This window comes from Stigmatopora argus, chromosome 19 (assembly GCF_051989625.1).
Source record: "Stigmatopora argus isolate UIUO_Sarg chromosome 19, RoL_Sarg_1.0, whole genome shotgun sequence".
In the NCBI taxonomy this organism is placed as follows: Eukaryota; Metazoa; Chordata; class Actinopteri; order Syngnathiformes; family Syngnathidae; genus Stigmatopora; species Stigmatopora argus.
This window is the reverse complement of record NC_135405.1, coordinates 9,798,163-9,816,513: the sequence shown is the minus strand read 5'-3', so window position 1 is coordinate 9,816,513 and position 18,351 is coordinate 9,798,163. Positions and strand designations below refer to the sequence as shown.

Sequence of the window (18,351 nt, the reverse complement as noted above, 5' to 3'; positions counted from 1 at the left end):
TAGTTTGATAACTTACTTAAAAAATACTTAGCGGTGCATAGTATTATGTTATCTGAAATTCTGGGTTATAGTATATGTCCTGCCCTTGTCCCCCCACTGATTGATTTCCCAACATTTTATCTGTACAGATTTACTCACAGTCTGAATAAATATAAATATACACATACCAACTGTAAAATGTATTTTGTGCTAGAATATTTTTTTGAAGTATAAAACTTGTCCGATTTTTTAAATAATAATTGGAGTGAAAATCACAGGTACGCAGGTTGAACTAATTTAGTTTAGGCCATGCAACGTAAAGAGTGCAGTTGTAAATGTTGACCTTTACACCTCTAGCTAAAGGCATTGCGAGTCCACTGGGAATCTCCATCATCAACTCTTATCTACGTGACAGACAAGGAGAGACCTCCACCTCTCACTCCTCTTTCTTTTTGCTCATCTCCACCGCCCCTCCCCTCCCTTCCGTCCCTTCCTTCCTCGCCTGACTTGATCAATCAATCTTGATTTAGCTATAATTATCACTGGCGCCTATTCTTCCACCAGACCGATAGCGAGCAGATAAGGCAAAATGATGTGACATAAAAATGGTAGCCTCAAGGAAACAGTTGGTTGAGCTCTTGCCACTAAGATTATAGTGACTCATTTCTGGAGGTGGGCATTTAACTCGCCGTATTGTCGTCGGCGACATATAAGTGACAGTTTCAATACGCCACACTGCGCCTCATTGGCTTCTTCAAAGCTATGTCGATAAGAACTCAGAAACAGGTTCCATAAACGCAGTGGTGTCTCGGCATTGAAAAGGGAGCACATTGCTGGGATACCACGGCTGATCAGACAGTCCGATGTCTTGTAGCGCATTCCGCACACACTTCTTACTTTCAGATTTATCTTCGTTTTATGAAGAAATGTTTAGTCTAGTTATTTGTCTGGAAATATGCAAAGCGAAAGTGGAAGAAAAGGCTTCGTGAAATATGACGAGGGCAATGGGAATGTTTCTCTCCTTATTCCTAAGTGCAAAAATACTATAGACATTTATTTCTTCTGGTTGGGGGGTTATTCATGGAAATGCTTGAAGATGTGTGTTTTGGGCCATAGAATGACCCTCCCATTTCCATTCTTCTTGCCCTACTCAAAATCAGGAATACCCCACTATGCAAAGAGGATGTTTTCCTGTCCGCCTCAGTCGGATATGGTTCACGGGAACCATTGTCCTCTAACTAGGGGGAGACAATCACTGACAGTTTGAATGAGTGTGTTTGCGTTGAAAAATTGACCTTTTATTCTCATTCAGTGAGTAAGTGGGGTGTATTTACGCGTCTTTTGACATAAGCTGGAGGCGTAGGAATTAAAGCTCCTCTTTCCCTGGTTTTTATGCAGTTAACTGGAGTCAACAATAATGGGACCACCCTGGCCCCCCACGCCTCGCGACCGGAGGAAGCACCTGTCTAAGTAGTAGCGGATGAAGAAGGACAACCACCTGTTGTGTTACGGGTGTGGGGGTCACCACAAGTTTACTACTAACTTGCATCTGCTAACTGGCTGAAAAACTGCGCTTGAAATATGTGAAATTTTGCAAGAAATATCCAAGTTCATGCAAATGTTCATAACAACAGGCCAATGCTAATTAATTAAAGAGGGACAAAAGTGCTTGGCACTGATGTTATTTCTGAAAAGCTATTAATGCATGTGCTTTGGTAGATTTGGCTATTTTTGTTTACAAAAGAATCGAGAAATAAAAATACTGTACTGTATCTGAAAACATTAAATCAGATGCCTTTCCTGACTGCTTTATATGTTTTGTGTAGCCACTTGTTGCTAGGCAGAATTTAAAGGGTCGTGATGGCAGATACGGAGCCAAAAGGAAAAGGAAATTGGAAAGACACATGCAAAAAGGAAATTACCTCTAAAATAGTACTATAGTGCTTGAGCTATATTTGAATCAGTATTCTATGTCCAATCAAAAATCAAAGGTTTACGTGCAAAAAACAGTGATGGCTTTCCTCTCATTTCTCATAAACATTACATACTGATGACACAAACATATTGAACAAGATCCAAGATAGTCTATTGTATTAAGTATGTACCCGGATACATACTTAATACAATAGACTATCTTGGATCTTGTTCAACATGTTTGTGTCATGAGTATGTAATGTTTTCTGAGAAATGAGAGGAAATACATGAAAATACAAACCAAATACTGATCTGTCTTAAACGAGCAATATTTAAGACTGGTGGCCACTTGGGGCATGTGTTGTAAACGCAGAATCAAAATAACAACAACTTTTTGTGCAGCAAATCAGCTCTAAAAATTGTAAAACCTCCCCCAAACTATTAAAAAACATGTTAAAACAATTAGCTAATACATGTCTCTTTAATATCCATTGAAATGAATGAATATATGCTGTTGAAAAAGAAGTCTATTGCACTATATAAGCATATATATTTGCATCAGTCATACAGGACTGACAAAACTACTTTTAAAAATAACATTCATCCTAATAACAGTTGTCTGAGGGGGATGCCAAGGCGACACAACAATGCTTCAAGATGCTTTTAAAAGTGGAAATCACAGAGGAGGGCTTCCTGCCTGTTTGCCGCATTCGGCTGTCATTAGCCACCAAGGCCCAGTGCAACAGTCTCCTTTCTGTCCTGTCAAGTTTGTTTGTGATGCGGTCAGTCTGGCCTATCCCACACCCCATCGGATGTCCACAGGAAGTGGTAGAATAACGAATGCACAATTGTGCCCTTTGACAAGCAGTACATGTTTGATCTTATGAGGTAAAATTAGAGCCTGACCTTCTAACTGTTTGATTAACCAGAAATAAATACTGATTTAGACTGACTTGACTCGTTGGTTTTTGTGTAATGTTGCTAGCCTCCAAAAGCGGTTAAAGTGATGGAACAGTAAATGTCATTTCAGTCAGACGGAACTAAAAAAAAAAAACATTACAAGAGCGACAAGATGAACCTGCCAATTAGTTAGAGTAGAAGGGAAGTTTGTCATTGTTTGTGCTGATAATGTTGAAAGGAAGTCAGATAGCACTCGTGTTACTCAAAGTCAGCCTGCTGAAAGATACCATCATTCCAAAATAGAATGTTTACTTACAGGTGTGGGCTAAATGCATCATTGATATTTACAGTTGCATTAAAACGTTGGCATGAAACGATTTACGTCATGGTTGGGAATAAAGAGCAAGACAATGGCCGTCTGAGTGATTTGTATCTCGTACTCGGGTACAATTCTTTCCTACTCGACAAACCAGCCGGGCTGCCCACGCAAAACTGTCATTGAGGGCATTCTGTCCTAGTTTGGGAATGTTGTAAAATGTAATATCCATAGTAAAGAGTAACTCGTCACATTTTCTTTCTGTTTCACTATTGTGAACATGACAGGTATTGCTTTGATCTATGTTTGTTATTGAGTCGCATTTATATTAACTAAAAAATACAAAATGCTACTTAAGAGGCTATATAATAACACAAATCCAGATTAAAACACAAATTACTGAGTCCTCCTCAAGTTACTCAGCGCCTCTAAGAATGAAAAACCTCCATCAACTGGAGACAGGTTTGTCAGGTCAAAATTAAACTTTAAAATACTGTTCGTCATAGTCCATAAATCAAGGAAATACCTGCTTACAAAAAAAAATATACAGAGAACAAAAAGTGTTTTACCACCCCTCCAAAAAATGCTTTAGCCATATTTTATTCCGATTTTCTTCAATATTGGCAAGCAAGCAAAGAGTAGCATTGGGAAATCTAACTTTGAAAAATGGACTAAATGATAATTAGGCAATCATTTTCATATACATTTCACGCTTATATAAAATCACTTTAGCTATAAGGACCCAAAGAAGACCCCTGATGTTCTTCAATGTGTCCATCATCCCTTCTCCTGTGCTTTTGAACATCACAAGGTGGACTGGACGGCGAGCAGAATGAGGATAAAGCCTTGCGTGCAGACGGATATTACCCTTTTAAAAGCAAAACAAATATGTGTGGCGAGGTGCGCCCTGTAATTTTGCTGTTGACATGTGCACTTACAGTGGGGCTCCAGGACCCTGTTAATGACTAGGGCAGGTAAGACATGGAGACAGGTGGAGGGCAGTGCCGTCTGACTGCTCCCGAGAGAAGAGGGAGAGTGCACGTCTGCGCTACGTGATTGTGTAAAAGTGTCACAGACAGACACAGCGGCACCTGGTGATGTCATCTGTGTTGTCACTGGGCGCCTTCAAAGTTCCCCCTTTTACAACACACGCCATTCCAACAGTAAAGCCTTGAATCATAGTGCATTGTTCTCCCCTTGTACTCTTGCTCAACCACAAATGACAGTGCCACACGCCAACTCTTCAAAACAACCGTCTGCAGGAAGCAGCCATGTGGCGTGCTATTATCTGCAGTATAATGGCGCAAACTGAGGCCCGTGCAACAAATTTTTCCACTTCACAGTGTTTTTGTCCTTACATCTCAGTCTCTATCAAGTCAAAATAATACATTTAACACCCATGTAAAAAAAATAAAGGGAATTTGCTCTGGTAATCATTATTGAGCTTTAAATAATCCTTGCAACTTTCTGCCCCAACCACTTCATGCCTGCTCCGACCTCCCCAACTTTCACAATTCAAATTTATTTGATGTCTAACTGCAGGATTTTGCATCTCTGATTTTTTATCATTGCTTTTCCTTTTAACTTTTTGTTTTTACTGTATCACCATCAGCCATCTTTTGAGTATTATGAAAAGTGCAATTTGAATAAAATTCATTATTATTATCATTATTATTATTAAAGACCTGGACACATTTCATGATATTCTTATGTAGAATAGCCATTATTCACTTTTCACAGCAAATTCATCAGACTCTGATTATTGTGTTATCTTGAATGTCTTAGTGAAGAACAATGGGCAAAGCAGCACATGAATAATAAAGCCAATCACAAACCATTTAGGGTTACGGACATGGCTTTTGTCGTGTTGCGAAAGAAATGGGATTTCCAATACATTGGGAATCACTGAGTTGTCCAGAATGTCAGGTAAATATGAAGGATTTAATCTCAGTGAGAGGCAAGCAACAGTAAATAAACTTGTCAATGGCAGATGTAAGTCAAACTAGGAGATGATGATTGATATAAATAGATGACATTTAAAGTATGAAGTACTCAAAATCTGTATTGGACATTGTCTCTCATTAACAGACGTTTCACTTTTGCACTATGACAATGTTTTTGGCTTGTCTCTGTGGGTGGTGTTGGCAAGATCTAAAACTGTGTGTGCGTGCGTGCATGAGTGTGTATGTGTAGAACAGCGACATTCCTCTTAGCCTCAAACTATGATAATAACCTGTCAACAGGAGATCATCCACCAGTGAAGAAAAGACAGTCGGTGGACATCCAGGTGGGTGGGGGGGTATGGAGTGAGATGTTTTGGTGTCTTGAACGAGAACAAAAAGTCACACCATGGCTTTTATATTGGGATACCTTATATTAGATTAGCAATAAAAGAGCCAGGGTAATTTAAAGAATTGATGGGCAAAATAAAAGCTTTAAAATACATTTGATGGAAAAATGGCGAGTAATGAAGAAACAGGTGTCAGTCACCCTTTTACTGCACCCCCTGCATCATCAATAATAGTAAAAGGTCATCTCTCAAATTTGTAGTAGCACTAATGTAAGTGGTGATTCGAATACCATTACTACATGCGTCCTACTGTAAAAAAAAAAACCACAACCATAGATAAAAAATGAAAGGTATCCATAAGGTGTGAAAAGGTGAGAACAAATGAACAATTTCTCCTTTTGTCATCCATAAAAGTCAAAGGGAATTTGTGTCAACCAGTTCATGGGTCCAAAAAGAGAGCTCACGCACCAGAATCCTTGATCACCAGATTCACCCTTAGGGGAGATGACAGTGACAGAATGGTCACCTTCAATCTCAGTGACGAGAAATGACCTTAGGCTGTCACAACGTCAAGCGTGGAAATTGTAGTGAAGATACCATTATAATTTGTAGAAGCCTCCGGAAAGCACATAGGGCTAAATAACACGTAAAAGTTAGCCAATCAAATGTTGAACCAGGAGGAGGACGGATACTAGACATAAGATGAGAGGGAAAAAAGTGAATATTAAAGATTCAAACGGTAACAGTGGTTAACTGCTCTGTATGTTGCGTTATCTTGCAATTCTTGTATTTCTCAGACTACTTTCTGGTAAACAAGTGTAACATCAGTGAAGCACATTCACATAGGGGACAGGGTAATTAACTTTTGAAGTGTATGAGTGCTAAAGAATTGAAGCGACAACTAAAGTCAAAAACAAACCTGTTGGGAAACCTGTACAACTATACAGTTTGGACTCAATTCATTAGCCGTGACATCTGCAAATGTCAATGAAAAGTGTCCAAGTATACCATTTTATTATTAGAATCGGCTTCATTCATCTGCAGTACAGCTGATGACTAAGATGTACTTTCACCATTGTTTTTCCAATCAGGATGGGGTGAATAGCGGGTGGATATCCACAAATTCATCATATAGGAAGTGGAAGCAGGTGCCCTATATGCATCCTGCGATTTGCTGGCAACCAGTTCAGGGTGTGTCCTGTCACCTGCTTATAGTCAGAATTTGGGTTAGGCTCGAGCACCCCCGTGACTTTTGTGAAGCTAAGAATGAATGAAAAAAGCACGACTGTGGGAGAACTGTCCGTCCCCACTGTTATGTACACGTGATAGTCTTTATACTGTCACAAAAAAACAAAAATGACTTTTTCACCTTGGTAAGTAGCCAACTAAATTGTTTTCGTATAAACATGCCACAGATTGGAACGAAATTTTTACGTCTAAGATTTGTCACCTATCTATAAAACCGCTTATCATCAGACATCAGGTCGTCTGGGGCAACTCCCAAATCTAGCACGCAGGTAGAATGAAAATACAAATCCACATGTGAATGCTCACACAATGCATGCGAGTATTAAAAGTAGACAAGACTGAGATAGGGAATCCTGAGAGAGGAAGAGGAGGGGAGATAAATAGAAGGTGATGAATGAGATGACCCAAGGCAAGGAGTAAGAGCCAAACAGTGAGACGGAGAAGCGGATTCTAAATTACACGGTGGCTCATGTCAGCAGTTGTAATTAGTAGCTTAGTCAGGTGTGGCGAGCAGGACAGGATGTGTCAGAAAATAAATGAAGAAAAAAAACAAGAAGACAATAGCACAAAAGGTAGAATGTGAATGAAGTGTGGCACACGGGTGCGAGAAGAGCAAAATGTTAAGACTACACTGAATGAAAACACAAGGCAGGTTGTTTGCAGCATGTCGCGTGTCAAGCACGAGAATGATGTGTGTGGAAATCCAGATGCTTCTTGAATGGGCTGGCGAGGTGCCAAGGTAAATGTTGCTTTTGGACGGCAGGACAAGAAGAAAGAAGACGAGAGTGAAAGCTGGACGAGATGACAACATGCAGAACAACACACATATTGTTACAGTGTAGTGCCGCAGGACTAAAGAAAGTGGCAAAACATACGGTATACATTTAAACGACCAAAAACATAGCTGTAACATTCAACTATATGAATATATTCGCGGGTTAAATCAGAAATAATTCTCCCATGAGTCCACAAAAAGAGACAGCTATATGACACCGTTTAATGTCATGATAGGGAGTAAAATTAATCCTGGAAATAGTAATAAAATAATGTTACATAAAAACCGTGAATAGATTTTCCATTCACTTTTGTTAGGTAATTGTCTCGTGTCATAAAGCTTTTGTGGCCAACATTTTTTTAATCCGATGTCACATAGAATCAGACTTAAAAGTCCTAAAGAAAAAGTAGTTCCATGCGCCTTAAGAAAAAAGAAGATTCAATACTCAAAGCCGAGGAATATCTGTCCAAAATCCCAAAGGTAAATATTGCTCATTTCACCAATGTGATTGAATGTGTGTTCATCATTCCAATGTTTTTGATATTGATATATATAATGTAACTTCACATTAGTTTCAAATCATAACATTAATGAACCAAGGAGATGTAAATTCTGCTCATATGATCAGAGTTACCCCACTGAGGGTGTAGTGCTAGTTGTCAGTTCATTTCAAGACAACATCAGGCTACTGTGTCATGTTTTGATGGGGTTTGGTGGCTGAGTGTTTTCTTCTTGTGTGTCCTGTCCGTGTGATTGTATGAGATTTACCTACTGTGTCCTTTCTGGCTCTCTTTCCCTTATGTGACCCAGATGTTTTTTATTGTCATCAACCCGTCTGTGTATTCAAACCCCGTTTTGTGTGGGTCGGCGTGGAAGTGTTTTCTCTCTTCCGTTATGTAACGTTTCGCCTCGGCTGCGGAGCGGAGTAGAACCCAGGACCAGGAAGCTGGCAATGAGAGGGAAGTGCTGGTGCACAACTTAGGATTTTAATGAAAACTATGACTACAAAAGGGAAGGATAGGCAGAAATGTATTTAGAACTGAGATTCTATGATGATAAAACATTGTTAATGTCCATAACAGACACAAGGGCATTTTTGTTCAATTCATCTGTATATTTACATTAACGGTATATGTAAAATATTATCTGCAATGCCTTCCCGCCTGCCTCCCAGCTACCCCAGTGCAATCGCGCCCCCAAATGATGTCATGTCCTATTAGCAGTCTTCACTTCCGAACACAAAGCGCACATGCCTTGTCTGACACTCAGAGACGGGTGGAAGTAGATGTTTAGAAGAATGAAGACGTATTTGTCTGATCCGGACATAGCTGGGTGACAGCCCCCCCACAGCCCTCCCCACCTTTAGAGAAAACCTCACGCCTGGAGGCAAGAGAGTGACACACACTCCACACTCTGCAAGGAGGAGTCATGGGGAAAGGGGAGGAGGTTGCACCGGCAAAGTGAGTGTAGAGTTAGTCACAAACAGGTAGGCAGAGGCTGCCTGAGACAGAGAAGAGAGAAAGAGAGAGAGGATTGGACAGGACAAGAGCCACTGGTTGCTCACATCTATTCAAGCTCGCCATTCAGCTTCACTTATGTGTGGTTCCTCTCAAGGCTTCACAGTAAGTGCCTGGCATCCTTTTCCACCTAATACAGATGATCACGCAAGGTTCCTTCCAGAAGTAATGACCTGTTCTTTCCTTTTGGGGTTGGGCATCACCTAAGCTTTTTAGAGATAGACAAAGGGCATCTTTATGACGTTACATGCAAGGTCACGTCACAGATGTGTGCATTTGACTCATGTCTTGATTTTCCTGATACGCTTTGTGCTGTGTCACTGATGCCATCCAAGGTTTCGGATTGAGCTGTTCGGCATGTCAAACTCATTCCGCTGCGCAAGCTTTTGACAGCACAACAAAAAGTTGATTCCATCTGAGCGTTGTTGACATTAAGGCGCGTGGGTTAATGGTTTGAGATTATTTGTTCCTACGATAAATTGTGAAGGTTTAGTTGGTCCAAAGTTAGATTAGTTGCTATTGGCTTAATTTAACATAAAATGAAACTTTGTTTTGCCAATGTTTATTACAGTGATTAAGGGTAAATTCACATGCATTGTGTACTGCATGATTCATTTATTCATCTTCTTACTTTAAAGGTTTTTTTTACCTACCTTGAGTAACTTAAAAAAGGCTGAACTTTTTCCTTATGATCATCTTACTAATTGACTAAGAAATTGTATCGTTGAATGAATACTGCCTTAAAGTGGCGGCTATTTTCAAATTAAAATCAAGTATGGCCAATGAAGGTTTACAGTCAGTGAATTTCAAAATTGACAATATACTTGGCTTTTTTATAATAATTGAAATATATTTAAGATAAAAATGAATGGAGAGATGCAAAAAGCTACGATGTATTTATTTATTTTGTTGAAAAAATGGTCAGAATTTACTACCTCAAAATAGTGATGGATAAAATGACTTTTCATACTGTTAAAGATTAGTAAACGTTGCCCATTTTGTTATAGTTGTACGTTGTTTGCGAGAGTGAGGGTATTTTCTAATTGCGATTGTTGATGTGATGATAATTGAAAGGGTTGTGTTTGTGTGTGTAAAAGAAAAGTTTCCTTACTATCTTATCTCTATCTGAAAGGCAACCTGATGAGCCTGAGGAGGAAGCACTTTAGAGAGGGCATATCCCATCATTGTTTTTTTTTTTTTAATCAAAGCTCTTCTGTCTTCACTGTTTCATCCCATCAGTCGTGGGTTTGTTACAAGCGGGGGGTGGGGCTGCGGTTGAGATATCTGTCTACAATCTTCATGTGAACTGGAGGGAGAGACAGTACACAAGAGAGGAAGAGAGCACAGAGACTCATTTGGTCTAAAGGAAGTCTGCTTGATTCACTGAGAACGCCGGCTGGCTTCCTTGTGAAAGTGGTGTTGCTGCAGGGGGAATGACGCGCACAGGAACCTCCCTCACAGCTCCGGGGTTTGTGAGTGGGATTTTCACAGGATGCATGGGACAGTGGGGGCAGAGGGGCAGCCTGCATGAGGGGTCCGCTTTGAAGTTTGTTTGTCCGGTAGTAGCTGAGGCTGGGAAAGTAAGTGGCTGCTGCCTCCTCACTGTAATTTTAGCTTTGTGACATCTTGTAAAATGTCTTCTCTTGTCTCGGTTTAATGGGATTTTTTTTTACATTTTTTTCCATCAATTTCAAATAATATTGACATTACTTGCTGGTTTATTGCATTGCTATCCTGCTCTTTATATGGTGGCCAATGCCTATTTTATTTGAAGAATTTATCTTGATAACATTTACTTTGCACGCAATTGGCTTGTTAAGATTCCCACTATCGTGTCTCTAGATGATGAAGACTGAAAGATTGAAGAGGCAATTGGATAATGAATCAGTCACCAATTTATATTGCCCTATATCACTAAGACATCCCCTAGAGCTTCACAGAAAGAGAGTTGAGGTTAAAATATTAAATGATTAAGCAATAAATAGCTGTCAAGTAAGAAAATAATCTGAATTGATATAAAATAAATACTTATATAAATGAATCTACTTGGGTCATCTCATCAAAAAAGTTTTCCAGACTAAGTTAAATCCAATTTTGTAGTCACATTCATTATGTGGTAAGACTGTTGTATGTTGTAGTCGGGTGAATTGGGTCAAGCACATGACAACCTAATAGTATTTTTAACAAAAATGCCCTGTAGCTTGTTCTGTATTGTTGAATGCTATTAAAATAATACATGCCATCCCATCTCCTCTAATTCTGATGGTGTTCTATCCTCAGTCATAATCTTGTTCTGTTGTTAGTTGTTGTCTTAACTCTACAACAGTGTCAACACTTTCACATACGCGACATCACACTCACACAAATACGAGTCTTAGGAAATAATCATGTCTAAATCTTTTTTTTGCTGCAGGGCTCGTCCTCTGAGAGCAGCCAAGTCATGTTAACCTCTGAAGGGTCACCGCACAGGACAGAGGTCATGGCGGTTGCAGTGGCAGAGTCTGACATGACATCGTGGAGCGAGGCCGACTTTGAAGAGAAGTGCACATACATTGTGAAGGACCAACCGCTGGAAGAAGTGTCTAAAAGCGACAGAAAGACAAGAGCCGAGAGGTCCTTGCCCAGGAATCTGACGCTGAGACGCCGGCTAGGCTCCGTTCAGGTAAGGCGGTTCATCCATCACTGAGTCATATATGTTTTGCACTGCCTTGCGTCACTCCTGCATCCACTCATCCATTTCCAGGTGGGAAATACTTCACATCTTGTCTAATTTCAGCCTTCTTTATCTCAAGGTAACGCACAAGACAATTGCCGAGCCTCTCAGCACATTGCCCGGGGTCTGTGTGATTACTAGCTACCTCAGATTCTCAGACCTTTTGTTCTAGTACTCAATTACCCCATAAAGCAAAGTAGAGGCACCAAGGCTCCACCTTGTTGGACAGCCACATCATTTTATTTGCAAGCGTGTTTGTTCCGAGGAGGTTTATGTTTAACCTCATGGCGCGAGATCATGATGGTAAGGGAGACGGTAAAAGATTAACCCCTTGGATGTTGCATAAAGAGGTGGCATGCTTTGTCAGACAAGATCAGAGGAAGCAGTCAAGATGCTAAAATACAACATTGACCCCTCTAGTGAAGTCTGTCTGGGGTCTAGTTGACACCAAAGAGTGGGATCTGTTACAGCAGTCGGTGACACAAGAGAACTGCCATGGAGCTTACAGCCTTACAGAGGTTTGAGCGCCTGGCTCAAGGTGCCGTTGACTAAAGTTAAAAAAGGGGGATGCCCGTGAAACTTTATCTCTCTTCTCCACCCTGGAGGCCGGAGAGTGGTGCGTTTTACACCTGGATGTGACAGAACATGAGTAGAGGTGAAATTTTAATGCAGGGAAAGAGAAGAAAGACTACGCGTGTGATTGGTTTTTTAAATATTCAGCATGGGTAAGGGGAGGAGCGCAATCTGTCACTCTCTGTGAGATGGCTTATTGCTTTGGGAGCGTTACAATGTTACGCTAGTTATGTGGAAAAAAATCAAGGACAATTTCAATAGAGTCACACTAATTTAACCAGACTATTCCATTAGAGATCAACACGTGTTTGTGCAAATTGTAATTCTTTTGATGGGGTGTGATGGCTTGAGGGCATATAACCAATGAGTAGTCCAAAATGTCGAAAAACCCCTTGAGCCATGGTGGTAGCTGGACTAATGTCTGTCTTTTTGGTTGTTCATCCCTCTAATTAGAGTTTTTTCAACTCATCTGGATGCTTGCTCAGGCCTTCAATTTGTTAACTACTATTCATCTCTTTTGGACAGGTGAGTGGAGTGACCAGCACAGAGTTGATACCAAAGGGGACACGTTTTGGACCTCTGGTGGGGGAAAGATACACCAATGAAATGCTGCTGAAAGACGCCAATAGAAAGTATTTTTGGAGGGTAAGAGAGCGAGCACGTGGTTTGTTATGAAAACCATTAACACCCTTTTGCTGAGACATCTATGTGGTGGGGCTGTGGGACTGGTTAGCTGTTGTGGCTTTTGCCTCCTGTGAAGTCTGACATCTCTGGGGTTTGAATGCACACTATATCTGGCTGTTGGAGGACACAGCTGTTTGGTTTCAGTCACGCAGTGCTTCTCCCCTCACTGCGCTCGGCTCTGCCAGTAAATACGTCGTACTTATTGTCCGCGCTTTTCCAGAGTAGCAAACACTTGCTTACTGACGCAGTGAAAGGAAGTGGCTTTTGAGCCTGAGAACCGAGTGTTTCCAAATAGCAGCATTTGGACAGCTTTAAATGACACATTCTCACGTTCTTTCGCAAGTTCCAAGTAAAACCCAATGAGCCTGAATTAAATCATCTTTCAATCGAAGTGCACCTATGGACAAATGTGATGCAGTTTAACATTTACACACTGTATATAATAGAATACCATTGGGCAAATATAGCGTGAAAACAAATTTAAACCAAATTCTGATTGTGTAATACTAAAATGTTTTGAGAAAATGTGAAGACAACTTTGAATTTCCACAAGTCAATAAATTGAGAATTGATGATTCATCTATGATGAAGCAAATGAGGGTGTAATCACCATTAAAACAACTTCCTGTGATACTTTTTGCCGTAAAGACAGTTGGTGCCTCTCTGTGAGATTCTATCGCATTTACCATAAGAGCATCCAGTGGCCTCTGACTTCATAGTTTCGGGTTGAGACCACGTCATAAAGCTGATTAGTCATCAGCGACTGAATGTGTGTATCACTTCTGCAGGTCTTCTCCCATGGGACTTTACACCACATCCTGGATGGTTTGAACGAAGAAAAGAGCAACTGGATGCGATTTGTAAACCCTGCCTGCTGCATCAACGAGCAGAACTTGATTGCATGCCAGAGTGGTTTGGACATCTACTTCTACACTATTAAGCCTCTTCTTCCGGGCCAAGAGATGTTGGTGTGGTACAGCTCAGAACTTGCCCAGCGTTGTAACTACCCACCACTAGGGCAGCTAAATATGGACTGTGCTGGTAAGTAGCTGTTTGCGAATATTTGGTGAGAATTTAGGAAATAACATTTTACGGTTATAATCTATTTAAGAGTACTTTTACAATAAGACTTTTACACAGACATTTAGGTTAACTCCCTTCAAAATCTGAAATCCCTGAAAAATAATGACTCCTTTCTATATATAATGGTGGCACTACAATAGCATTCCAAAATTTTCAGTTCAAATTGTGAACTATTCTCGTGCTTGTTGGTGAGATAGGATACTTGCAATCAAACAAGTGGCTGACTGACAGGCGCTATTGTTTGGGTGTTTTAAAGGTGGCTAGTTACGCCCACAGCCCTTTTGTTAACTGGGGACAAAAAGAGAGTAGACCCCCTGAATGAAGGGCCCGTTCCCAGGTGTAGCCATAGTCCTTGTAGGTAAGACGAGACCAATTTCTGGTCTTGTGTCAGTTTCTTCTTGAACGCAACATTGAAACACAGCTGTCATCTCATTACCCCACAAAGCATGTGCCTCTCCATTCACAAGCACAAAGACTGCACGTGCTTCAAGAAGTGAAAGGCATCCATACAAAATGCTCAATGATACACACACCCACACAAGCATATTGACAAATGTAGGGTCCCCTGAGCTGTTGACAGCATACTGGCACCACTCTTCTTATTTATTCGGCTCTCGAGGAGGAGGAGAAGTAGGAAGCGCTCCAGTGACTACTTGAACTTCCTGACTGGGCAACCCGTTGACAGAATGATGTCTCACTGAGTGTCGGCTGTTTATTTGCCCAGGGTTGGAAGCGGGGAGGGGGGGTCACCCAGGGGGAAATGGTAGATAAGGGTTGCACTGTGTGTTTGTGTGTGCTAAATATGTTAAACAATAATAGGTAAAACACACAGGCAGGGTAGGTTGCCTTAAAAAGTGCTACTTGTCAGCAACCAATGTGTTGACATGGAAAGGGTGTATTGGTTCAGATTAAGTTTGCTTCCAGTCGTCAAGTATCTGTCAGAATTTGGGGAAGAACATATTGAAACATTTTAGCCGAGCCACCTGGTGGTGTGGTTCAGGATGGAAATGTGAGGCATTAGAGTTTACTTGATGGAACCAAGTGGGACAGAGATTCAATAGGTACAGCAAACAATTGGAAGGTTTTCTACATCGACACACACTATTACCACCTACAGGACTCGAGTGGAAAAGTAATATGAACATCCAGTACTTTTTCTTTTAACATTCTAATAAACATCCAGGGCTATTCTACCAAAATCCTTGCTACATTAAAACAGAGAGATAATATTGACCATTGTTTCTTTTGGCCAGCAGAGCAACATCAATTGCAGAGGAAGACAACAGAGAAACGAGGACACAGTGTGAAAGAGATACTCAGAGAAGAACCTTCAAAACCTCTTACTAGCATTCACCAACAAATGGACAGTTTTTCATCTCAGGGCAACTTCTCAATTTTGCCAATTGTCTACCCAATTCAGCCACATTCTGAATCTATCCATAGATATGCATCCCTGCCCCCTCTACCATCTTGTAGCCCTCCAGTTGCCAAAAAGTCCGCTTTAAGTAATCACATTCCTTCTAATTTGCACTTCAATTTCCAGCACAGTCCAGGCCACGTTGTAGCCAAACCTTACCCAGAACTCTCAGTGCAGGATCGTGTTTATCCTACCTTTAGGCACGCTCCCTATTTCCTTCCTCACTACTCAACTTGCCCCGACAGAATTCTACCTCACCCCTACTTGTCCTACCCTGATCGACTAAAACCCTACCTGACACTCTCCACTCATTTACTGCCTTTTGATGGCTATGCAAACCTACACCATTCAGGGAACAAGAACTTTACACTTGCACTATCAAATACCAAAGAAGACCTCATTCCTTCCCCAACTGGGGATACCAAAAATGAAAACAACCTCACATCTCGAAAAACAGACGACCTCAAGATTCCCTGCAAGCATTCAGGTGATGCCGACCTCCCTTTACCCTCCACATCCACCCTTACATCAGTGTTTACCAACCCATACAAAACGCAGCCCTCGCTCATCCCTGGCGGGTGCTCACCACCATTGGGTATGGCAGCTTCATTCGACCATGCCCCCTCAAAACCTACTACACCCTTGCCAAGCAACACCACACATGCAATGGACCTCAGTAAGGGCAAAAAAGAGGATCATGTGAGTGGCTACAAGACCTTGTCATACCCACTCACCAGGCAGAATGGAAAGATCCGGTACGAGTGCAATATCTGCAGGAAGGTCTTTGGCCAACTGTCAAACCTGAAGGTATGACTATAAATGATGAATTAGAACAGACTGGTATGGTTTGGAGGACCAGAATATCAACATCTGCCATCCTCAGGTCCACCTGCGAGTGCACAGTGGAGAACGCCCCTTCAGATGCCAGACCTGCAATAAGAACTTTACACAACTGGCCCATCTGCAGAAACACTACCTGGTTCACACCGGAGAGAAGCCCCATGAATGCAAGGTGAGTTTTCTATTCATGAACGTGATCCAATATGTGGATGAGAATGGTGTAAATATTGGAGGATATCAAATCACCTCATCTTTTTTGACCCAGGTATGCCACAAGCGATTCAGCAGCACCAGTAATTTGAAGACCCACCAAAGGCTACACTCAGGCGAGCGGCCGTACCAGTGCAAGGTGTGCCCAGCCCGGTTTACTCAGTTCATCCACCTGAAGCTTCACAAACGCCTCCACACTGGAGAGCGTCCGTACCGGTGTCCCTGTTGCCCCAGTGCCTACTTTCACCAGTGCAGCCTTCAGGTACATCTTCGGGGCTTCTGCCCTCTCTCGCCTTCCTCTCCGCACCATCATTCCCCCGAGGAGCTCCAGAGAGTCAACTCAGAAATCGAAAGTTTCGATGTGAGCGAAGAGGCCGAGCATCTTGAGGCCATGGCAGCAGAGGCCAAGATGGACAAAAGGGATGTGCTTGACCTCATACAAAGGATGGACACTCGGCCCTTCAGCCGGCAGGACAGAGCTACAGAGGTCTCTGAACTCTTTGATTCAGTGAAGAGAGTTTCACTAATGCAAATTCACCACGGATCTCCTTTACCTCTACATCCAAGCACCATCAAGCGTGAGTCAGGCAGCATGTCAGAGACTGAAGACGGCCTTGGTAATCCAGCCATATAATCCTTACAAGTCAACTCAGCAGCTGTCTGGCTAAGCCCTATTTGAGGTAAAGCCTCATTTACAAAGAACTGTTGCACGTGAAGAATCAAGACTCCACCAGCACAGCCTAAGACTTTGTTAGTTTCATGTATATAAAGCTACTAAGTTATTAAATTGTTCATACGCATGTATACAAACAGGGTTTCGTGACATTAAAACATCACTGTCCTGTCATGTCAGCCAAATGTGTGGTTGCCCATAAAGACAGCTTTTATTCTTAACAGTTATGGAATGAGATGGATGTGTTCATATGTCTTCCAATTAAAGATACAAATAAAATATAAGTGTGACTGTGTGAAAAGGAAACCCCCATTGTTTGTGTAGTGGTGGCCTTTTGTGAACAAGCTCTGCTGACGTAAGGGGTAGTAGACATAGATAAACTTCCTGTTATGGGCTGCAGAGACAAGATGCGTCAAGCCTTCAGCCTGCAAACTAGCTTTCAGTATGAATGTGCAGCTAGCTTCAGACTCAAGGTATCACCTCTTCTATCTTTTATTTATTTTTAAATACATTTCATAATATGCATACTGTAATTATGTCAGTATGGGTATTATAAAATATATACGAAATATATGGGAGGAGGATTCTTTTTTAAAAACAGCATTGAATTTTTCTAACTGACTAATTTTCATGAAAATTACAATGGGAGTTAGTGTTTAAGGAGAGTAATATACAGAGAATAACATCTAGCTGACGGCATATATTTTATAGAATGGACAAATACTTGGGAAAAGCCACATATTGTAATAATTTCTCCATTGTTACAGGAATTTATTTTTGATAAGACTGACATTTACTGTGTGCAATCTAATTGGTATTTATCCCAGAACTGTGAGATAGAGATGCTAATAACAAAAACATATTGCGGCCACAATAATAACCATATTGATGAATTAATAAACCTATTGTTTTCAAAAGCAAAATGCTTGATTACGCTCTTGTATCGAATGTCGTGACATTGTGCAAGTGTATCCAACGTTGTGACCACTGAGTATATTACTTTGGAGAAGCATGGAAGGTGGGGGATCTGTTAGCAGATTGTATTTACCATCACGGTAAGTGAATTGATGGAGGCCCCTCCATCACATATCATTGGATAGCCTACTTGGACAAAAGGTGAACTGACACCCTCTAAACTTGTAATTTGAGTATGACTGAACATTGATGCGCACGGAATGAAACCCTCCAATTACTTAATTCAATGATTACACAAAAGCAT

The 18,351-nt window shown here is 41.2% G+C and overlaps 1 protein-coding gene across 4 annotated transcripts; it reads left to right on the top strand.

The window, feature by feature from the left end:
* Positions 1-8,893: 8,893 nt before the first annotated feature.
* Positions 8,894-18,055, top strand: prdm1c (PR domain containing 1c, with ZNF domain). Of its 4 annotated transcripts, none has more exons than XM_077587780.1 (7): positions 8,894-9,044; positions 11,353-11,601; positions 12,751-12,870; positions 13,698-13,950; positions 15,249-16,216; positions 16,293-16,421; positions 16,515-18,055. In XM_077587780.1, exons 1-7 carry the CDS (start codon positions 9,018-9,020, stop codon positions 17,091-17,093), a joined length of 2,325 nt encoding a protein of 774 aa, XP_077443906.1. In that variant the 5' UTR covers positions 8,894-9,017; the 3' UTR covers positions 17,094-18,055. The 4 variants fall into 4 exon arrangements, with proteins under 4 accessions (XP_077443906.1, XP_077443905.1, XP_077443903.1 ...); XM_077587779.1 differs by having other exon boundaries at positions 15,246-16,216; XM_077587777.1 differs by lacking the exon at positions 8,894-9,044 and adding an exon at positions 10,250-10,519 and having other exon boundaries at positions 15,246-16,216.
* The last annotated feature ends 296 nt before the right edge of the window (positions 18,056-18,351 follow it).